Source organism: Podarcis erhardii, assembly GCF_964252035.2.
Source record: "Podarcis erhardii genome assembly, chromosome: 5".
Classification (NCBI taxonomy): Eukaryota; Metazoa; Chordata; class Lepidosauria; order Squamata; family Lacertidae; genus Podarcis; species Podarcis erhardii.
The window spans coordinates 97,892,187-97,916,321 of NC_138509.1; the positions used below are offsets into that span (position 1 = coordinate 97,892,187).

Here is a 24,135-nt window from a genome sequence, read left to right on the forward strand (position 1 = left end):
TTGTAGACAATGTATCCCCTGCATTTCTCACCTTCAGGTAAATGCACCAGGTGATTTCTTCTGAGGTTCAGGTCCCGTAGAGAATATAAACTGCCGATCTGTGATGGAACTGTCTGTATTTCATTACAGCTTACATCCTAGAAAATCATGAAGAGGAGTGAGCTGTGGTTTAATGATTTTAATAATGTGCACCATGATATAGACACCATTTCAGTAGTTCAAAGCTTTGCCTTGTAAATGAAAAGTCATGAGATTTAAGCCCATTGTACACATGCAGAATACCTCCTCTTTGGAGAGGATCAATAACTCAATGGTATACACAGCATCCTTTTAATGTACAATAGTTCAGTATCCAGCCTCTAAGCATCTAAGGTGCTGTTACCAGTCAGAAAAAGAGGTGACATAATAATAATAATAATAATAATAATAATAATAATAATAATAAATTTATACCCCGCCCATCTGGCTGCGCTTCCCCAGACACTCTGGGCGGCTTCCAACAAAATATTAAAATACAGCAATGCATCAAACATTAAAAGCTTCCCTAAACAGGGCTGCTTCCGATGTCATATCCAAATTACAGAGGTCAGGAATGCATACATGCTTATTAAAAACAGCAAGAAGGAGGCTACCAAAATATGCTAATCATTTACTCGAGACAGACTTCAGAAACAGCAGAACGTACAGCCCAGAAATGCAAATCGGGAAAATAGTAATAAATGCATAGCCCTGTAATATTAAAACATCAAAGCTAATAAGGAGTTTTGTAAAAATGCATTCCAAAACCCCTGCCAATACAAAACTGAAAAAGATTAAATCATAAATGTCACTCAGATAGCTTGGTGAAATGGACGAGGAGAACCAAGCTAAGCTTGAAGCCTGGCCAGATGGAGGCACTGTGGGCAAGTAGCGCCCATGTCAGTTGCCTACCCTGGGTGGGGCTGCACTCCCTCTGAAGGGACAAGTTCGCAGTTTGGGGTGCTTCTGAATCCAGCTGTGCCATCGGAGGCTCAGGCAGCCTCAGCGGCTAGAAGTGCTTTTGACCAACACCAGCTGGTTTGACAGCTGAGGCCACTCTAGGGCCAGGAAATCCTGGCTGCAGCAGTTCATGTGTTGGTAGCCTTCAAGAATGGATTGCTGCAATGCGCTCTACGTGGGGCTGCCTTCACACAGCGCAGATGCTGCAACACAACTGCTGACACGAGTGAGGCCTTGCCAGCATGGAACACCTGTGCTCAGAGGTCTGCACTGGTTGTAAGGTGTTACTCCTAGTATACAAAGCCCTTAACAACTTGGAACCAGTTTATCTACGAGATTGCCTTTCCCTACATGTGCCCACTCGTCCGCTTCCATCGGCGTGACTGGCACTGCTACAGGTGCCACATAATACCCATTTGTAAGAACTCAATCGTTCAATGTGGCAGCATCTGCACTCTGGATCAAGCAAGATCAAGCAAGCACCTTCATTGTACTCTTTTCGGGGCCTGCTAAAAACATACTTGTTAGACAACCTACCCAGATGCTCAGAAAATTGAGGTAATTTTAATCTGTTTCAGTAGTTCAACTTTTAAAGTTGTTCTAAAGTAAGGTTGTGAATTTTTCTCAAATTTATTGTTTTAATATTTTTGTAAACCGCTTTTAGGATTTTTACAATCAAGCGGTGCATAAATTTTATGAAACAAACAAACATATTAATTAATTGTAGCTTCTACGTTAATTAAACACATCAGAAGGGCCACAGGCTATCAGTGGAAAACACAATGATAACCTCCATAATTCTAATGATTCAGTCAAAAGGATGTCAGCACACACACACAAAAATCACTTGTGGCTCTCAATGTGTCAACATCTCATTGTTTAAACAAATTCAACACTCTTTAGCAGCTCACCATAAAGCTAAACGAAAACCACAAGAATTTGGCACCTATCCCACTCATTTCTAGGAAGGTTGAAGAAAGCATGTCAAGCTTTCTTAAAAACAGAGCACATAAATAGCATTCACCCTGCTCCTTTTGCAGTCATGACTATCATGTTAAAATGTGTGTTCTGGGACACATCAGAGTTTGGATAACCTTCAAGATGTATCAGGATGTTTATACTGGAATTCTTATCTTGATTACTCAACATATGTTTAGTAGAGTGTGGCAATCCCTGGACATCCCTGATTCATAAAAGGTGTCTATCTAACAATCAGTTTGGGGGGAAAGCTGATGCTTCCTCGATAAAAGATTGACAATTAAGGATTTAAATAAACTTACAAGCTCCATCAGGTGTCTTAGCTGCCCAATTTCTTCAGGTAGTGAGACGAGCTTATTATTGCTTGCTATCAAAACTTTCAAAGGCAGGCTGCACAAGTGAACTGGCAACGTTGAAAGCTGATTCCGGCTTTTCAACAAGACAAGGAAAAACACACAAACACAAAAAGGCAAGTAGTCAGAACATTAAATGAAACATATAACCAGCTCATGTGCAGCATGAGAAAATCAAAATGCACTGTTATCAGAATATAAGAACAGGGCAGTTTGGGCACATTAATCAACAGCTGGGATCTCCTGCTATATCCACAGGGTCAAATGACTATGAAGAAAAATCATGGCTGTACAGGATCCATTTCTGACAAGCTGAACTGAATTCTGGGGTTGAAATTAAAAGGAAATACTAGAAGAACTCCCAGTGTATGCACCAAGCTGTGATTCAGAGAATTGCAGTCCTGTTTTATATGCATTAAACAGTTTATTGCTTTTCACATTTGCTTTCTATGCCACAAGATAGAAATGCCCAAAAGCTGTTTGAAGTCCCATACTTATGTGTAAAGGGATTAGGGGTTGCTTGTGCATAAGCGCCAAACCGCTCCAAGCTGAGTAGTTGGCTAAAACTTTCCCTGACCGGACAGCCTTTACTTCGTGGCTGCCTTAATCACTGGCAGAATCCGTCAGTGGGCGTTTCCTGAAACTTCTTCCAACATAAGAGCTCCTTGACAGAAAGTCTCCGCCTGGATTCCCTGCGCGACAGCTTTCTGCGCAGAGTGGGCGTCCCCAGGGGAGGTCCTGAGCTCTCTCCACTGGTCTCGCTGGAAGCGTCCCTGAGCCTTCCCTCCGACTCCTCCTCCTTCCCTTCTTCCTCAGCGGAAGATCTCCCTCTTTCCCTGCTGGTTCCTTCCCCAGCGTCTGAGAGCCTCTCCACCATCCTGCTCTCCGATGGCAGTTCCCTGACATTATGGGACCAAGTTGTCAAAATTAGCCTCCCTGAATAAAGAAAACCACCATCACATCATTTGAGAGTTATGTCACCATCGGCTCTTCTTCCTTGACAGATCTCTGCTAACCAAGAATCAACCCTAATTCCATACAGCTCAGTTATCACGCTAAAAACAGCTATCATACAGTTTAAATGCTTCAGTCTTCTGTCAATGCCATTCAATCAAAGATTAAGAGGAACAAAAGCATTGGAAAAAGCCTAGAGCAATACTTGTTTCTTTTGCTGCTTTCCATCTGATGTCCAGACTACCTTATGGCAGAGGTTAGGGAATGGGAAAAGGTAGTTTGTGTGAAGGCAAAAAAGGGGGAAAGTTAAGTCCTAGCCATATTTTCTGGATAACTTTTCCTGAAATGTATGGAGGGAATCCGATTGGCCTCCATGCAGAGAAAAAAGTTAGTGATGTTCCTCAATCCCTTGATTTTAGAAAGGAAAAATGGAAAGCTGTATATTGGGAAGAGGCTCAGATGGCCAGAAAGGCAGTCACCTGCATTTTCTTTTTCAAGCTGTGGGATGTGAATCTGCATTGAATATTAATGCCCATCTCTTCATGTTACATAGTTAACCTTAAGAAATAACTTTAGACTGGCATAACCAGTTTATAATGGTTGGTGCTTTACTGTGCTTTTAAATATCTTGTTCAGAGCTGCCCAGAGTGGCTGGGACAACCCAGTCAATAAAATTATTATTATGACTTTAAAAGTCAGGGAAAACCAGCAGCTGACAGGAATCGAGAAATCTGAAGTCTGGAATCAATGGTTCTCCATCCATAGGTTGCAATATTGCCTCGGGTCATCCACGGATCAGAACACAGCTGTTACACATTTTATTAACTATGAAGAAGAAGCTTATGTAGCATGGGGAAAGGATTTATATGGCGTTGCTGGATATAAATTGGTGGGAACTGGCTAATATTTGCCTCATCTTCCTCCTTTGAGATAAGTCATCTGGGTAACCAAGTGCATCTGTACTATCTAAGATCTCAGTCTTTATGTCTGTCTGGGTAAAGAAGGGAACCATGTGGCTAAAACTGGCAGCCTGAGGATCTTATACAGTGAAGCATCTAAAAAGGAAACCACAGTCAACTGCAGCTGGACTTTCTAGCATTAATTTAACTTGACCCTAAATCCCACATAAAGGAGCACGCCCAAGAGTGAAACAGAAGAAAACACAAGTACAAAGCAAACTATAAACAGTTCAAGAGAGATGTACAACCCACATGTAAACTCTGCAATGGAGCAACGGAATGGCTTGTACCGGAAAACTGTGTTCAAATTCAGGTACGTTGTCATGAAAGGAAAACCAGTAACCAAGTGAATCAGGCACGATGAAGTAGGTTAACCATACTGTGTTTGCAAACAGTAATTACAATGAGGAGATGCAAGTGGAAGGCGGGTGATTACAGCTCTCGATCTCAAGTGCGGGAAAAAGAAACACTGGCCTTGAAGGTTTGTTCTTTTCAACAGAAGAAGATAGTCCTGCAGTGGGTTGCTCCTCCCAGCTGCTAAAGGCAAAGCAGTACAAATGGCGTTTGTGCCTTCTGGTGGGAGAAGACTCCTCAGTTTTGGAATGTTCTGCAGCAAAGAATTCTAATGTGCTACAAATCTCTAATCTCATGAGGAGTGCAATGCTTAACACCACTACAATGTGGAGACTTCCATGAAACACAGGGGCCACACAGAATCAGGAAAAATGGGCAATATAGAGGGCCACCCCAAGGGCTTCAACTATCACTGATTAAAACTCTTGGAAAAGAACTCTTGTTCTTTTTGAAGAAGAAAAAGAAGAAGATTTTTATTAGATTACAAAAATATGTGCATTGTCCCTTTTTCAGGTGGTGTTTTCTACAGATCAGTTTAATTTGTTGTAAGACACTAGTGTTGTACGCAGTATAAGGGTGGGTAGGGAGGTAATCTTCTATTCTTCTACTTAGTGTATGTGTGGTGTTTTGTGTCAGTGTCACTTGTGTGGGTTCTATTTCTATTCGCTTGTTGTATTTCCTTGGTGAGAGATTGGGGCTGGTCTGGTTGGTTGTCTTTGTCTTAAGATTTAAGGAAGACTCCAAAACTCCAAAGTTGTTGAGCTTTCGTTTACACAAACACCAAAAAACCCACAATTTTTCATTTGCCTAAGATCCAAAACAAAGCACCGCCTTTCAGAAATTCCCCCCGGATATCAAATCCCCCCAGACATATGGCAATCTTAAGGTTAGCCAGATTGATTTGTATGCTGTTGGTAGATTCTTGTTGGATTTTGGGACATTCCCACTACATGTGGAGGTATGTGCCTGTGGATTTTGGTGCGACTCCTGGGTGAATCAGTGCTAGTTTCTGTGGTGTTAGGTACCATCTGTAAGTGAGTTTCAGGGTGAGTTCTTTTCTTTTAGCTGAGATGGATTTAAAGGGAGGTTTAGACCACATTCTAGTCCATTGGATAGGGTTAATTTCATGGCTTATGTCGTCCTCCCATTGTTTTTTGACTATGCCAAGGGAGCTTGTGGGATTCTGGAGTAGTACAGTGGTACCTCGTGTTGCGTAACCTTCAGGTTACGGAATCTTTGGGTTATGACCACAGCAAACCCAGAAGTGTATACTTCCGGGTTTCACCGCTCACGAATGCACAGAAGTGCTCTACCGCACCATGCGCGTGCGCAGAAGTGGCGCCTCTAGTTACAGATTTTTCGGGGTGTGCACGGCACCCCAAAACGAATTAAATCCATAACCAGAGGTACCACTGTATCTCTTCTTCTTCTTTAAACAGCAAGGACTTAGAAGCAGGATGGGTGGGGCAGGATACCTTCCTTCCAAAAGAAAATCAACCCTCAGTTCAGTGTTTCTTTCCTTTCAGTGGAGCACACTGTTGACAAGCAGTTGCTCCACTCTGTGTTGCTCCTAAATACTTTAGTTTGCCCAGAGAGAAGGGTGGCTATTTTTAATGCATGAAGCCTAAGCTTTCTACTGAAAAGTCCTCTCCTCAAGCAGCATAAACTGTCAAACATAAATTGGCAGCACATAATAAATATTTTAAAATGCACAACAATGGGAAGTTATCCTCTGACTCACATCCTTTGAATAAAAAAAAAGACTCACTGTAAAAAAATTAAGGAAGCTAGGCAAAACTGAATTGGCTAGAGGATAGTGCCAAAGCAAACTCTATTACTTATTTTTACACTCTTTTATTTATTTACTAGTTCAATCTGTATCCTGCCTTTCCAAACGGTGCTCAAAGCAGCTAACAGTGGTCCGAGAGAGAATAAAATATACAAGGTAACAAATGAATATATCACTGCCTATCAATAAATCCAATAAAAACAACAGTCAACCAGAATGCAACATATTTACAAAGGGTACAAGGTCAGCTTATAAAGCCCAAAGGGTGCCTGAATAAAAACATCTCTATCTCTGTACAAACATCTTAAAGCACTTTTCTTGATTTAACACAAAGGACACAATGAATAAGATAGCCTATTACTATCAAGTCAGCAGAAATTTTACTACCATATGCTTAAATATTTCATGCTAAGCAGCTTTTACTATAAATAATGTGGCCTTAGAAATCAGAGGACCCTCTGGTAAAAGGTAAAAAGGTAAAGGACCAGTCAAAGGTGACTATGGGGTTGCGGCGCTCATCTCGCTTTCAGGCCGAGGGAGCTGGCGTTCGTCCACAGACAGCTTTCCAGGTCATGCGGCCAGCAGGACTAAACCACTTCTGGCGCAACGGAACACCGTGACGGAAACCAGAGCACATAGAAACGCCATTTACCTTCCCGCTGCAGCGGTACCTATTTATCTACTTGCAGTGGCACACTTTCGAACTGAGTACAAGGAGATGCTGTCAGAACAGGAAACCCAGAGAGTCCCAACATGCATGCAGAATTCTTTGAATCACAGCCAGTGTTTTTATTCAAGTCTGGCCCCAGCACTGAACAGTAGAAATGTGAAGAATTGCTTGCTTTCCCCACAGACGCTTTCCCCTACACTGCATCCATTTGGCTTGAGTTTTTCAAGAGTTGCATAATGTTGGGCGCTGCTACTTTTATATCACGGTTACCTGATATTCAGGAACGTTAAGGACTGCAGGTTCAGAATGGCTTCTGGAATATAGCGAATGCAATTCTGGTACAAATTAAGGCTCTCAAGGGAAACAAAGAGACACGTTTCTGCTGGCAGCTCCGAGAGTCTGTTCCGCGATAAATCTGAAACAGAAACAATACATAACAAGAGACTGAATGAATAAGGGAAAAAAGCAGGTGACCATTATCTGTAGAACACAGGTAATGTAGGACATGTGGATATAGGAGAATAATAATAATAATAATAATAATAATAATAATAATAATAATAATAATAAAATTTATACCCCGCACTCCCCAGCTCAGGGCAGCTAACAACCAATAATAAAAACGAGTTGAATGAATAAAACTTAAAAACAAGATTAAAATACAACATTAAAACATTAAAACAATTAAAATGCACGAAAGCTTACGTCCTAATAAATTTGCTATTCTTTTATGGCGCCATCAAGCTCGTGGTTTTGATGCAACAGTCTGACACTGATTGAAAGACTAACATGGCCAACCCCTCTGGAAATTATTAGCTATGTGTGGCTCAAAATAAGCTATTTTGTAAATAGCAGCTAAAAGGGACAATAAAAGGAAAAGGTTTCTCTAGTGGTGCCACCTGCCAAGCTCTTTTGAAGTCAAGCAAGCTCAACTCCTTTCCCCAGAACCATCAGATTTTGCAATCACAGTCATCAGTTTTTTAAAAAAACAATTGCAAAGCCAAGCCAAGCCAAAACAATTACAAATGAATTCTGTATTTGTGAATGGGGGTTTAGGAAGAGGAATCTGAGAGCAGTAGTGGAAAACAACAAAAAACAACAGTGCAGCACCTTGTGCATGTACAGCCGCTACACACCCCTTTTGTGGGTGCCCATTTTCTTCCCTGAAGCCTCCACCTTCAATAAAGCGAGCTCAGAGATGGAAATTCCCTGCTTTCCTGGGAAGTTTGGTGGGAGGAGGAGACTGTGCAGGTCTCTGTGCAGGTTCTTCACCGTGCCTCAAACATTTTGGGTGTTTTAACGTAAAAAAAAATATCTACAACCAAGTTTTCCGCAGCATATAATTTTCTATAAAATGAAAGAACAGCGCTCAAATGAAAATCACACTGGTGCTAATTTGGGAATGAGTGTAGTTGCTCTTCTGGACTGGCATTCAGGAATCAGAATGACTTGGTTCCACAAGTCTACAGGAAAACTTAAGCCTTACTGGAAAAAAATGGGGCGGCAGTATCCATGGAGGGAATATCATATGGGTAAAAGAAAAGAAGAAAATGTCTCTAGCCAACTGTCTGTGTTAAAAAACACACCAAAAAACCCTTTAAAATACAGTGGTACCTCGGGTTAAGAACTCAATTCGTTCTGGAGGTCCGTTCTTAACCTGAAACTGTTCTTAACCGGAGGTACCACTTTAGCTAATGGGGTCTCCTGCTGCCATCGCACCGCCGGAGTACAATTTCTGTTCTCATCCTGAAGCAAAGTTCTTAACCCGAGGACTATTTCTGGGTTAGCGGAGTCTGTAACCTGAAGCATCTGTAACCTGAAGCATCTGTAACCCGAAGTACCACTGTACTATGTATACACAAATATTTAATGAATTAATCCCAAACTAGACTAATTTGATGCAGTCACCTTTACAAGACTATTCAACTGCATTTGCTGCATTTCTACAAAAATATCCTAATTTTATGAGGAAATCTGTCATGTACATGCATTAGATTCGTGGAGCTCAATTCCTCTTTCATCCCTTGCTACCTCCGCTCCCAGCTTTTTGCTGTGCTACCTACGCATTGTCTTGTTTTAAATTATAACCCTTTTGCAGACATGGACCTGCCCCTTTTTTTTTTACTTCTGAAACTCTTTAAAGCACTGTGGATCCTTATTCTTGTGGTACTGTATTATAATTAAACCTGCCTGATGCTTCAGCCCTTGTCCCTCATCCATGTCCCAGATCTGTTCACCAGGTTAATGTGTCCAAGAGTGCTTTGAATTCCTTTCTCCCAAACATCAGCCTTAAATATTGCATGGGGAAATCATTTTAAAAAGCAGAGCAATGGCAAAGGTGTTTGAAGTATGTTACAGAGTTTTAAAAAAACAACACTGGAAGAGTAAGAGCAGGCTCCTCAAACTCAGCCCTCCAGATGTTTTGAGACTACAATTCCCATCATCCTTGACCACTGGTCCTGCTAGGGATCATGGGAGTTGTAGGCCAAAAACTTCTGGGGGGGCCGAGTTTGAGGAAGCCTGCTCTGACCTCTCCAGTAAGCCTACAAAGCAGCTTTTGCATGGATTCTGCAACAAAAACCCAATCACACTGGCCACTGATCTTGGGAACTTGATATGGCAGGCCAGTAAAATGGAATTAAATATTTTTCCCACTCTGTGTCGCTGTGTGTATCTATATTTATCTATATCTATATCTGAAAGATTTCTATACTGTCCATCAGAAATGGTTTATGTAACTTATGATAATTGTTTTAATGCTTCTGTTTATTATGTTTTTCCATTACCTTGTTTTTGCATGTAACATAATGAACAACATCATAAAATCACTTAAACCACCAGCCTCTTAACAAATCTCAGGCTCAATCAGGGAAGCATTTGATGTGACTGCATGTTTTCCTCTTCAAGCCCTTAAATAAGGTTTGTAATAAATACTGCTAGTTCCATGCTTGGAGGATTTCCTGAAACAGGAGGGCAGGATGATCTCATGCCTTCCTCCTTGCCGACTACGGCAGGAGCATTTTTTGAACTTGGTTTATTTTAAAATCGCAACAACAACCCCTGTGAAACAATACCATCTCTCCTGCCCACAAGGCATGGCTTAAGAAGGAGTTTTCAACTCTCTTCATTCCTAGCTTGTATGCATTTACAGTTGTAGGGCAAGTGCTAAGGGCAAAACAAAGAACCAAAGGGCAGAAAATAAATTAACATTGGGGCTGATTATTATAAATATAACACCATGCCAGTAGTGTATTACTATTGTGCAACTTTTAAATTACTCTTATCACGAAATGAAGGCAGTCACTGGGAGAACTGGATGGAATGTTTTTGTTACTTATCATTTATTTTTCAAAACAAAGAATGGAAGATTATTTTAAATCAAATAACCATCGTAGGCTACATTTTTTGTTCTTAGAATGGTATGGCTGGATTTGATCAACTGATCTGAAACACATTACTACTTGTTATCATAGCTGTGATTCAGTTGCTTCGGGAAAATATTGTATTCAGAATAGCAGCTAACAAATTAATTAAATAAATAAATATTTGGGAACTGTTTTAGATTCAAAAAGCAGTATAGAAATGTATATATTATATTATATTATATTATATTATATTATATTATATTATATTATATTATATTATATTATATTATATTATATTATATTATATTATTAATAATCAATGGCCACTTGTCATAGCAGACATATAAGTGCATATATCTAGCACTGTTGCCCTGCTCTGTGAAATGAAATTCTCAGCAAGAACTCCCAGCACACAGATGGACTTCAGAAACACAAAGTGTGAAAATTAAGAGGCTTTTACCAAAATCCTATTTGTGACAAGTTTGCAAACTCAAGAACAAAATCTGCTGGCAGGCCATAAACTGGTAAACCTGTGTACAAAAATCACACTTCCAGTGCAAGACCAACTCATAATGTTTCCATGTGGCAAATATATTAAGGAAGCTAAAAGGTCCAGTTTCACCTAACCCACTTCTGACCAATGCCTGAAAAATCAAGTGGACCTGAAGGCCTGACTAAGAAGTCATGACTATGTATACCTTAGAATTCCAAGTCACACACTGCATGCGGCAATCTGAAGCAAAGCAGTAGCTTAACAACATCGCAATGTTGTTTTAGACTAACATGCCAGACCACCTATATTAATGCCACAAATTAGAAAGGGCAAACTTCCCAAAAGAACTCTGGAAATGCTATTCCTTTTTATAGAATAAAAGTATCCCTGCTGGTTAAAATAAGCAAAAAGAGGGACTCTGCGGAGCTGTATGGTTGTTCTGTCTGCTATCACGAGAGCAGGCAAGCATGAACAGTGGTCCTTATATGGAAAAGACTATTTTTAATAGGCTTCCAATTTTTACTGCTACAGCAGAAAGCAAGTCATGTGTTGCTGAATTCATAGCAACTCCACTTGCAAAATTCCTCCTATATAGCAACACAATTATTTCTTCATTAGCAGTATGTGCTTAATCTCAAAAATTTTCCTCAAGAATGTTTTAAAGTGAATTATGGATGAATGTCAAGTGAAATAAAAGGACTTAATTTGCAACCCAGCAGAGAGCTACCTGCACCCAATTCCTATTGATTTAAAAAGAGGTAAAGGTAATATTGGCATGGGGGGTGAGGCCAAGCCCTCTGAACCTGATGTTTCCTTTAGTTATCTTGGTTAATAACCACTAATTTACCCACATCTTGCAGCCCACACCTAATTTCAGGCTGATTTAATGACAAAGGAAGGGGCGTGGCCCAAAGTTTTAAAGCCTAATTTAGGAAGAAGGCCGGAAGTGATGTTCTACCCCCAGGTGATTCCATGTTGAATAATATAACACAGGCATAGGCAAACTCCGGCCCTCCAGATGTTTGGGACTACAATTCCCATCATCCCTAGCTAACAGGACCAGTGGTCAGGGACGGTGGGAATTGTAGCCCGAAACATCTGGAGGGCCGGAGTTTGCCTATGCCTGATGTAACATTTGTAAGTTTCTTTAAATCATATATTGTGTTTTAGTTAAAATTATTTAACTGAAATTAATATGAAACTATTTGTTGACTGCCTTCATCTTCCGTACAATCAAAAAGTATGAAAAGATAGTTTAAGTGCTTTATTTTTATTGTGCTTTAAAATATGTGACTAATTTAACAGTTTTTCAGCCTCAAGTTTCTGTAACTTGGCTATGCATTTTCTCTATAGAAATGGATTTCTAAAATCAATCTGCAGCAAAATACATAAAAACAAAATGTTTCGTGGGTAAATTTCAAACAGCAGTGTTTATTGGAAATGGTGGAGAAAAGGTGTTCTGGCAAATGACCTGTGACCAATGTAACGTGATCACTATAAGATCTGACAATTCACTGCCAGCTCGACAATTCTATGAGACTATGAGTCTATGATAGAGATCCACATTTATTTTACTCATGTGTAAAACACCATTTTGGAAAACTGTTCCCAGATAATGAAACTTTGGGAAATTATCTTTTAAATGATGAGGAACATGTTAACTATATATGCAAATTAGAAATGAGCCTGTAAGTTGATATTTTCATGGAACTACCCCCACCCCAAAAACACATAAATGCCACAAGAGAAATAGTTACAGGAAAGAAAGCCTGTGTGGTCTATACTAGAACTGGGTCTTGGGTCCTAGTACTTTCCAGGATTCTCTCTCTCCCACCCGCTCTTTGCAAAATTCCAGCAAACCCCTCTCCCTTACAACAGTTGAATCATCCTTCATTTTTTCCCTTTAGTACAGGCTCTCTGCCAACAGCTTAAGTAAGTTTCTTTTTCAAGCAAGGGGAAAGTACTGAGCCAAGCTGGCTAAAATAAGCTGAACTAAATAAATAAATGTTGCGAGACAGTTACGCCGAGGAGTGAATTAGACGTCTCAGCTGGCTTACAAGATTTGGTAAAACTGAGTGCGCTCATGATTTTAGGGAACAGGCTTAAAGTCAGTCTCTGCTACTGCTAAGAATTCTACAGAAAAGGAATTCTTATACCGTGAAAATAACCCAGGACCTCAATGTGTGTGCAAGTGCAACAGGATTTTTTTAAGCATATGGATGGAGTTGAATCACCGACTGCTATGTCCAATCTACTTAGAAGTGACTCATGAGTTCAACTGTATTCATAAATGAATGAGGCAAACTTCTCGGAGAACAGAGACTCTTAGAGAGGAAGTTCAGGGTATCTATGTAAACATGCAGGGCAGTATTTCATAATCAAATTGTTGGGTAGGTTATGTCCAACCAATGATAACCCTTGAGACGTCAGCTGCACCAAATTTCTGCTGCTTCCAGTAACTGCTAGCAATCCAGTCCTAATCACCATATCGTCTTCCACTTTGCTCATGACTGTACGTGTGCACTGTTAAAAACCAGTCATATGAAATTAATATGGTATTTCCATGTGAGCTGTGTCATATGGCAGCCATTGTTACACATGGATAAATGTGAGGGCTCATTAGCAAAGATGCATGAGTTATTCACAGCAGCAACAGGAACGGCAGGGGAAGAGCCAAGAGCCTTAGCCAGCTAACCAAAGAAACTCATAGACTTTTGACATATTCTTAGCCGCTACTCATGAAGTATAGCAATTTAATAAGCATCTCTTCAATACATTGAACATCTCTAGGTTGAAGGTCTGTTCACATGTTGAAGAGGGCAATTCTATACAGATGGAACACAAAACACCAATTGCAGATGTGACCACATATATACTGTATTCACATTTTCACTAAATGTCATGATGCTGGAATCCACGTGGTTAGACAGAAGGCACCATGAACTACAGCATGACAAGAGGTGGTGGATGGGCAGGCCAAGTGAGCCAGAACAGACTGCAGCAGACTCCCAGCCCGTGCCGCTATGACTCCTCGGCCCTTAGGATCCAGTTGCTGTGGCCTGCACCACGATTGGCTGCCTTCCTCCTACCTGGCTAGCCTGGGGAGCTGCTGCTGCTGCAGCTGCAGTCAATTAGGATGAAAAGTTGACCCAGGTAAGGTGCTGGCAGGTAGAGCAGCAAGAGGAAGGGGGAAGGCAGCCAGAAGCAATGGCTGCCTGGTTTGAAGATGTGCTGTTGCTACCACTGCCAAATAAAATGAAGAGTCAGACTGGGTAATGCAGGGGCAACAGGACCCCAGGCCGGCTGGCCATGGCTTTTGGCTGCCTTCCTCCTCCCTGTGCTGCCTTATATTGGGCCAGTCCAAATGTCACAAGGGACTATGGTTCATTATGAAAGGAACTAATTTCAGACGCCTCAGTGCTTTGTGGGCACAGCTGCAATATGAGAAGCTCTCTCACATGGCTCACAAAGGTGACTTGTTCAATCAAACATAGTTAAAACAAAACAAAAAATTCCTTCCAGTAGCACCTTAAAGACCAACTAAGGTAGTTCTTGGTATGAGCTTTCGTGTGCATGCACACTTCTTCAGATACACTGAAACAGAAGTCACCAGACCCTTCTATATAGTGAGAAGGTGGGGAGGGGTATTACTCAGAAGGGGGGTGGGAATGGGTGATTGGCAGATAGCTGTGATGAGCCTGTTGACGACTCTTAACGACTGCAATAGGTCTTACAGGAAAAAGCAAGGGGTGAAAAGGTGAAAAATGGCTTTGTCATGTATAATGAGATAAGAATCCAAGGTCTTTGTTCAGACCAGGTCTTTCCATGGTTTTAGGTTTGGTAATAAGTTGCAATTCAGCAGCTTCTCTTTCCAGTCTATTTCCCAGGACATTCTATACAAGATCTCAAAGTAGCTGTTCTATTACAAAGGAATTTCAGAAACAGACTGGAAAGAGAAGCTGCTGAATTGCAACTTATTACCAAACCTAAAACCATGGAAAGACCTGGTCTGAACAAAGACATTGGATTCTTATCTCATTATACATGACAAAGCCATTTTTCACCTTCTCACCCCTTGCTTTTTCCTGTAAGACCTATTGCAGTCGTTAAGAGTCGTCAACAGGCTCATTACAGCTATCTGCCAATCACCCATTCCCACCACCCTTCTGAGTAATACCCCTCCCCACCTTCTCACTATATAGAAGGGTCTGGTGACTTCTGTTTCAGTGTATCTGAAGAAGTGTGCATGCACACGAAAGCTCATACCTAGAACTAACTTAGTTGGTCTTTAAGGTGCTACTGGAAGGAATTTTTTGTTTTGACTATGGCAGACCAACACGGCTACCTATCTGTAATAGTTAAAACAAGCCACTGTTTAGGGTTCAGATGCAACACTGAACTGTGGTTAATAAAAACAATTGAAACAAAAGCTGCACTGGAGGAATGAAGAGTGTATGAGTCTGAGGCTAACTGTGATTTATTCCCAGGATGATAAATCGTGGCTTTTTTTGTGAAAGTTGAATGTATGTCATGGACGGTTTGCATATATTCAGGAACTTGTTAATATTCAGTCCCAGTGTTATTTCCACCTGCTTTGAGAGAGATAATTTCTTACCCATCCTACACCATAAGGTCCCAGGGCGGGTACAGCATATTAAAAAGTTTAAAGCAAATTACATCACAAGAATAGGACAGGTTCTAAAAATATGCATCTCAAGTGGCAAATGACAGGGTAAAGGAAGTGTGTCTTCAGCATATGATGGGAACACTATAATGAAGGTGCTAGGTGCACCTCTGTGGGGCAGCAGTTCCATGACTTAGGGGCTGCCACAGAGAATGCCCTCTCCCAGGCAACCCCCAAACTTTTTGCACTTCTCTTCTTACACCCAAGCACAACCTCACCCACAAATCTCTTTATCTGAAGAATCACAACCTCATTTAAAATCATTTCCCCATTTTATTAACCTTTTGCTTACTACCCCATCATTCAATTCCCTTTCCATCCTGAAGAGTACATCTTCACACACACACACACACACACACACACACACACACATATTTCATGTCTACTTGAAAACTATATTTAATTCCAAGGAAGCAAATATATACATCTGCACATATATAATAATTTAGAAAGCAAAATGTAGAGTATGTATTGATTTGCCCTTGCAATCACCTTGAAAGGTAAGAACACAGTCATTCTGTAATGCTAAATAACATGCATCTAGGTTTGAGGAGCAACTTGAACTATCTAGAAACATGTAATTATAGCTGGAAAAATGTTGTGTGTGTTGTGGCTAAGAAGTTACAATGGGAGCAACCCAATCAAAATCTTTCATAGCACTCTGCCAGTGTTGTTGCTTTACAGGAGGGCTGACCTGTGCAGTGGCTTCTGGATGCAGGGGCACAATTGTGTGCTTTTTAGTGGGGCTTAAGTGTGCCTTTGGGTGGCGCTGTGGGTTAAACCACAGAGCCTAGGACCTGCCGATCAGAAGGTCGGCGGTTCGAATCTCTGCAACGGGGTGAGCTGCCGTTGCTCGGTCCCTGCTCCTGCCAACCTAGCAGTTCAAAAGCATGTCAAAGTGCAAGTAGATAAATAGGTACCGCTCCAACGGGAAGGTAAACGGCATTTCCGTGCGCTGCTCTGGTTCGCCAGAAACGGCTTAGTCATGATGGCCACATGACCCGGAAGCTGTATGCTGGCTTCCTCGGCCAGTAAAGCGAGATGAGCGCTGCAACCCCAGAGTCGGCCATGACTGGACCTAATGGTCAGGGGTCCCTTTACCTTTACTTTAAGTGTGCCTTTAAAAACGAAGCAAAACTATGCTTTAAACAATTTAGCCGTGTTCAGTTTCCAGCTTTCCCCATCAAAACCTAAGAATTAACACTATCCCAATGCAAGGAGTAAGGATGCACTAGAAGTCTCTGATGCAGTCCACGATACTGTTGACAGGTGAGGGGGAATCCCAGAAGCATTGCTTTTACCCTCAAAACAGGATCCCATCCCTGAGCTATGGAAGGAAATCAACTGTGCTATCCCACAGTTGCAAGGGTGATGCCTTGCCTATTGTGCTGGGGAGATGAGCGTGCCTCCAAATTTAATCTAGACACGACCACCATTAAAAAAAAAAAAGAATGCTTCAGGTATCAAAAACTAAAGAAACTTGCTTTATAGTCCTACATTTCCTCAAACATGTGGATGCATAAAACTGTAAATGATCAGACAGGCTGCAGATGACACTGGAATTTTATTGCCTAACATTATACAATGGTTCTATACAGCAATATATGGTGACACAGCAAGGTCATCAAATTGCCTTGCTGCACTGTAGACCCTACGTAATGTCTTTAAGAGAACAGTATCCATTGAAAAGAAGCATTGGTGGACTGAAGTCTAATGTTCTTTTAAGAACTCCATCGTTCTTGCTGATATCATTCTTAACAAATAGATTTCATTAAAGTCAACCCTCCCTCCCTCCCATGTTCAATTTCTGATTAGCAGGCTTCTACCAAAAAAACTGGACTGGTGCCAGCTTACTGGGTTCAGTACAAGATAAATCAATGTTGAGACATGAATTAACAATGCAGCGCAAACTTTCAGAAAACGAAGTCTAAGAGACCATCCAAAGAATAAAGTACTAGATAGTTTCCCCAAAGTTTAAATTTAGACACAGCAAGTCAAAAAGGTCACCTTCATACTGAAGAATACAGTACATGGTAAATTTAAGCTGGAACTAAAGGAGCATGGCTAGTTAAATAGCTACAAGTATCTTGGCTTGATTCAAAACTGTATCTGCTTTTCAAATGCTACAACTGAGACAAACATTTTCCAGTGCCTAAAAAACAGCTGTATGCAAGTAATGTTTTGACATTAATCTTAATCATCTATAAATAAAAATCCATTCGGTATAAACTGTTGTGAGTCTTAAATTACTGGTAAACCAGAATCCCAAGTATTTTGGGTCATCTAGTGGAAGGTCTGGAAAGAAACTAGAAACCTCCCCACTAAATTCATCTTTCTGATTAGACAGGAACCCTACATGAACCTTTCCCAACACAGTAATGTGGAATAAAAAAGTTTTCATACTGGAATTTTTTCTGATGCTCTGTATTTGCGGGGGGGGGGGGATAGCTATTTCTAAAAATATGTTGTTTCGTAAAATTAATCAACAGCATAATGAATGGATATAATACCAGTCAAATCCAGAGATGTGTAAGTCTGTGCCCCGCTCCCACTTTTCCATTCTCCTCCAGGTCTTCACATTTCTAGTAAAATCCAGCAGTTTCAACGTTGTAATTAGTTCCATTTCAGATAAACTAAACCTAGGAAATGTTCACGTGCTTAATGCATAGTTCACTGGAGCTTGCAAAAGTGAGTACTGTACCTTCCTTTCTCCCCTTAAAATGTAAATAATACAAAAGAAGTGCATCCTATAAATTGTCATATTTTACAAATATTCCAATAAAATTATTTCCAACTAAAGCTTTGAGTATATTTGACCATAACATTCAAACCATATTAAGTGTACTTTATTGATGGTTCCCCCCTTTAAAAAATGCAAATCTGTAAACGAAACACTACTTTTTCAACTTTATGATCAGATGTGCAACTATATAAGAATATATTGTTTATGTCACCTTCGCAGTCGAGCTCTGAGGCCTATTATCTCTCCACCTGATGCTTCCCCATCATATCAAGGAACATATGTGAAATCGGGGATGCCAAGTTTCCAACTAACACATTTATGTTTTAAAAATACATTATAGTTTATAACACCAACAAAACGGATCATGTGCCCATTTTCACTGATGTGGCATTGGGGGGAGGGATAGTTTTGTTATCAAGAAATCTCTCCTTTCTTTTGCACACATCCTGCACAGTGGGAAGCTCCATGCAGATAGAAATTAAGCTCAGAACATTTAAAGGAAGCTGCTCTCAGACCCATAAAAATTATTATTAGCCTGACAGGTGTGTGAGTTGACAAGGGAGGCTGCTTTAGTTCCTAAAGAGAAAACGAAAGAGTCACAACACAACCAGGTCAGATATAAAGGAACTAATGTAAGCACACACCGAAAATCATCTGTGAACTAGACACCTTCTCTATAAGACGAGCACCAAATTGTTGTATCAAGATCAGCCCAGATGTGAGTGACTTTGCCCTTGAAGTCACAGCAAGTTTGGGTAAGTTCCCACCAGCCTCATCTCTGCGTGGAAAAATCTGATGAATGGCTAGGTCATAGAATCATAGAATAGAATCCTAGAATCATAGAGTTGGAAGAGACCACAAGGGCCATCGAGTCCAACCCCCTGCCAAGCAGGAAACACCATCAGAGCACTCCTGACATATGCTTGTCAAGCCTCTGCTTAAAGACCTCCAAAGAAGGAGACTCCACCACACTCCTTGGCAGCAAATTCCACTGTCAAACAGCTCTTACTGTCAGGAAGTTCTTCCTAATGTTTAGGTGGAATCTTCTTCCTTATAGTTTGGAACCATTGCTCCGTGTCCGCTTCTCTGGAGCAGCAGAAAACAACCTTTCTCCCTCCTCTATGTGACATCCTTTGATATATTTGAACATGGCTATCATATCACCCCTTAACCTCCTCTTCTCCAGGCTAAACATGCCCAGCTCCCTTAGCCGTTCCTCATAAGGCATCGTTTCCAGGCCTTTGACCATTTTGGTTGCCCTCCTCTGGACACGTTCCAATTTGTCAGTGTCCTTCTTGAACTGTGGTGCCCAGAACTGGACACAGTACTCCAGGTGAGGTCTGACCAGAGCAGAATACAGTGGCACTATTACTTCCCTTGATCTAGATGCTATACTCCTATTGATGCAGCCCAGAATTGCATTGGCTTTTTTAGCTGCCGCGTCACACTGTTGGCTCATGTCAAGTTTGTGGTCAACCAAGACTCCTAGATCCTTTTCACATGTACTGCTCTCAAGCCAGGTGTCACTCATCTTGTATTTGTGCCTCTCATTTTTTTTGCCCAAGTGCAATACTTTACATTTCTCCCTGTTAAAATTCATCTTGTTTGTTTTGGCCCAGTTCTCTAATCTGTCAAGGTCGTTTTGAAGTGTGATCCTGTCCTCTGGGGGTGTTAGCCACCACTCCCAGTTTGGTGTCATCTGCAAATTTGATCAGGATGCCCTTGAGTCCATCATCCAAGTCGTTGATAAAGATGTTGAATAAGACCAGGCCCAAGACTGAACCCTGTGGCACCCCACTAGTCACTCTTCTCCAGGATGAAGAGGAACCATTGATGAGCACCCTTTGGGTTCGGTCAGCCAGCCAGTTACAAATCCACTGAGTGGTAGCATAGAACACAAGGGTGGCTGAGCTTTCTGAAGGTACCTGAAGAAGTGTGCATGCACACGAAAGCTTATACCCAGAACAAACTTAGTTGGTCTCTAAGGTGCTACCGGACAATTTTTTTATTTATTTCGACTGCGTCAGACCAACATGGCTACCTACCTGAGCTTTCTTTGTTACTATCACCACCACAATTCATGCAGCATGTATCAAAACCAGAGGGCCAATTTAAATCCAGCCTTACAGCAGAATAAAATAATAAAGCAGACATCACTGCAAACTGCAAGCAAGGGCTCACAATGCTTCTCTGCAAACAAAAAATATTTAGTGCACATAAAAATCAGCATATTAGGGAGACTAGGCTCAGCAGTTTCTCCCTTACACCCTGATTTTCTACATAGTTGCAATGAATCATATAAGCTCACACCTGAAGACTGAGAAGGTACAGCCCAGAAACAAGTTTGCAGCCACATATACTGTGTACCAAAGGGAGGCCTGAGTACCAAAACAAGTACCAAAACAAGCTGCAAAACAAACAGAGGTGTAACCAGCTGCTGAACAACTTTTTGTATAAGGAACGTCAACTGAAATGTTTCTGTACAAACCCTGCACTCTCTTCCCCCTTCCTTTTGCTGCAATCATGTGCAGGTTGGAAGCAACTTTTTGAAAACAGCACAGAAGCATTTTGAAACATCTGTTGAACAGGAAGTGATGAACACTGCATCCCACTGACTTTGAGGCTGGTGGTGCCTGACAGGGAGAAAGTCATAATCCGAGCTGGGATTAGTCAGAACCAGATTTTTGTGTCTGTGTGATAAGCACAGCAGATAGCTGTTTAAAAGAACTGTTCACTCAGAAGAGCCAAGTGGCAAGACTTATTTGGGAAATCAATCTCAGCAACAAAGACGAGCACAAGGAAAAGAAACAAATTTTCTTGGATAAAACAGCCCTCTTCCCAGAAGCCGAAAAGAGGCATCACATTTTTGTCTCTGCTGCTTTTCATCTCTTGCAGGCCATACAAGCAACATTAGCTTATGCTTGAAAGTAGTTATGTCAATTTTTTTTTTTTTACTTATAAACAAAAATAGTTTTGGTAGCAGAGGAGGCAGCACTTTGAATCAAGCAACCTCTACTTCATTCCTAAATCTGCTCTAGAATTGCAAGTGACCTATAATAAAATGTGCATTTATAATTTCTTCCCTAACTGAAAATACGCACTCTCACTTTCTTACAGTCTTGTGCTCATAGCAGCAGTGAAGAACACAAGTCGCAGCACCTAATTTCACAAAGGCTGTGTCTTACATCACTTTGGCTGTCAACTCATCCAAACATTAGTCAGCTTTTAATCTGTTTATCGAAAGCTAGGTCACACTGTACATTAAGGTGAGACAGCTATTATTATATTTATATATGTGAGAAACTAGCAAAAAATAGTCAAGCATTATTTATTTACAACCCACTTTTCCACAAAACATGCTCAAAACAGCTCATCAACCAGAGCAGAACAAACTGGTAAAAGGAAATAGAAAGGTCTTGCCTGGTGCCTGAATGTAATGAAGGCACTAGGTAGACCTCTGTGAGGACCATGTTTCTTTGCTCTGGGATGGGGGTGCCCCAGAAAAGAAACAGTCCAACAAATATCTGAATGAAAAGGCTGGTCAGTGTGGGAGAAGGGGGTCTTCAAACACTCTTGGTCCAGACCCACTATATTTTACCATATGGTGAGGAAAACTGCAGGACAAATGAACCCAAAATAATTGGATATCCTCTTGATAAGCCGTTAATTACATTAATCTTTCTCTAACTGCAGAAACTGAAGATGACAAATCTAAAGAAGCTTCTGTTTCAAAAGCAAAACAGTGCCTGTAGGCCCTTCTCGCTCTTGAGCATTTAACACATGGGCCAGTTGTCAGAGCATCAGCAAACAGGAAGCAGGATGTACCTATCAACACCAAAACGGAAGAATGTATCAAGAAACAGGAAAAGTAGTAGCAGCAGCAGCACACAAACACACACACCTTTAAGAAGGTGGGGGTGTGAGAAAGCACCAGAAATGGAAATAATCTGATCTGGTTGTGACTGCGAGGGAATAGTATGCGGGAAATGAGGAAGTTACAGCAATTTTATTATTCTGACATCTTATTATTCTGGCAGAGGTGACAAATAATAGTTTGCAGAGTTCCTTTAAATTTTAAGCAGCTGTTATGTATTTGAGTATTTTATCTTTTCTCAATCTGATTAAGAGGTGTTTTATTACTGCTGCAGGCAAGTTTCCCAAACTACAATGCTATGTAATAGTTGCTAAAATTCACTTTGTACAGTAATCAAACTATCAAGAGACAGACGCTGAGCTAACTTTATTTAGACTTTTAAGAACAGAAAAGATATCATTTAGTGTTGTCTTTTAAGAGAGGTGGTGATGCTTTATATATATATTTAAGAGCTAGATCACTGCCTGAAGATGTGTTTAGCCTCAGTAGACTTCTTTTTAAATTGGACAGATAGTTAAGAGGTGTCATCCCTTTGGTAGCAGCACTTTGGGGGTGGAACGAGGGCGTGGGACAGACCCCTTGTGTGAAAATTACTGTTTTAACAGAGATGGGGTTTTAACTTTGGTGGGTGCTGTTGTATCTGGAGGCTGCGGTTGTTTTAAAGTGTTGTTAAATGATATCTGTTAATTTGGATTTTTGTATTTGTGAGCTAGAGTATTGTTTAGGAGCACTTGTTGGGGAGTGTATTGTTTTTGTGTGTATACATTTGTATTGTTAATTGTATTGATTATTGTTTATGATTTGATTATTTTTCTTATGTATTTGTGCTTTGGTTATTTTTATAATATATTTTTTGTTTTGTATATTGTATACAAATTTAACAAATTATTATTATTACATCACAAAAATATATGCCTAAAATGAGGGTTGCCTAAGATGGCCCAAGACATTTGCCGCTGCAGCCAAAACGCCCCCTCTATGCCCTCCCCCTGCAAATCCAGGTCCCTACCATGCCCCCTACTGCTGCCTGCCCCATCACCACAACTGTACCCTCACCTGCCACTACGCCAGCACTACTGCCACAATGCAGCAGCAGTGGCTGTGATGGCGGTGCGGGCAAGGCCCTGGCGGGATTGGTAGCAAGGCATTGTGGGAGCACCTGAAACAATTGGCTCCACCTTGCTTAAAGGACAGGCCACACCGGGCTAAGCTGTACAATGTTATCACTCTTTGCCTCCATCAGAAGACCAGCGTCTTTGGTTAAAGTAAGTGAGCTATTCCATTTGCCCACTTCTATCCTAAGCTCTGTTTGTGCTGCATGACATCATGGCATCAGGATGTATTGTGGCCTCAGTTAGGATTCTCTGCTGCATCCTGCATGCCTCCTCAAGGCCAAAGAGTCCCTTCTCTCCTTGCACAGTGGAGCAGAAAGGCTTGCTTCAACTTGATTTGTATACTAAATCAGTAACACCATAAAACCCTGAGACTGCAGGTGAGAGCTCACATGCCTGAAAGCTCATCCAAAGAAGAGATTCCTTGTATGTAAAGCAAAATCAGGTACTTCAGAGACAAGTGTTCTGATTTAGCCAGTTTTCTATGTGTGTGGGATGGGGAGTATGGAAGAGAACTGAGATTCCAGTTGGGACTCATGTAACTAGAAGTGGTACGGTTCAGGTACAGCTTTACTACCTCATCTGAGAATTTGAGTCAAAGGTATTTCTATCCAAGATGCCCTAACAACTGGTGCTGACTGAGACTAAGTCTCTCACTCATCCAGAGCATGCATTATATACCCATGAGAGAAAAAAGACAATACACACACATGCGTACCCTACAGGTGAAAGTTGTTATTTAGATCAGGAATCCCAAACTGAAGAGGGAGCTGAAGAGAAAGAAAGTTGTAACTGAAGGCTTCCAAAAATGCTCACAACACTTACAAGA

The 24,135-nt window shown here is 41.0% G+C and overlaps 3 protein-coding genes across 3 annotated transcripts in view; 1 reads left to right on the plus strand and 2 right to left on the minus strand.

Annotated features, from left to right (window-relative positions):
- HTR2B (5-hydroxytryptamine receptor 2B) overlaps nt 1–24,135 on the plus strand; it is a 187,144-nt gene that overhangs the window by 157,988 nt on the left and 5,021 nt on the right. The gene's annotated exons all lie outside the window — the stretch shown is intronic.
- Nucleotides 1–24,135, minus strand: part of RPL35A (ribosomal protein L35a) — a 162,913-nt gene that overhangs the window by 76,120 nt on the left and 62,658 nt on the right. The window lies entirely within an intron of this gene.
- Nucleotides 1–24,135, minus strand: part of LRCH3 (leucine rich repeats and calponin homology domain containing 3) — a gene marked incomplete at its 5' end in the record, with an annotated part of 87,075 nt that overhangs the window by 49,434 nt on the left and 13,506 nt on the right. Inside the window, 3 exons of the mRNA XM_081863605.1 lie at nt 32–137; nt 2,259–2,385; nt 7,306–7,450. Of these exons, the coding sequence (XP_081719731.1) occupies nt 32–137; nt 2,259–2,385; nt 7,306–7,450 (378 nt within the window). The remainder of the gene's footprint in view (nt 1–31; nt 138–2,258; nt 2,386–7,305; nt 7,451–24,135) is intronic.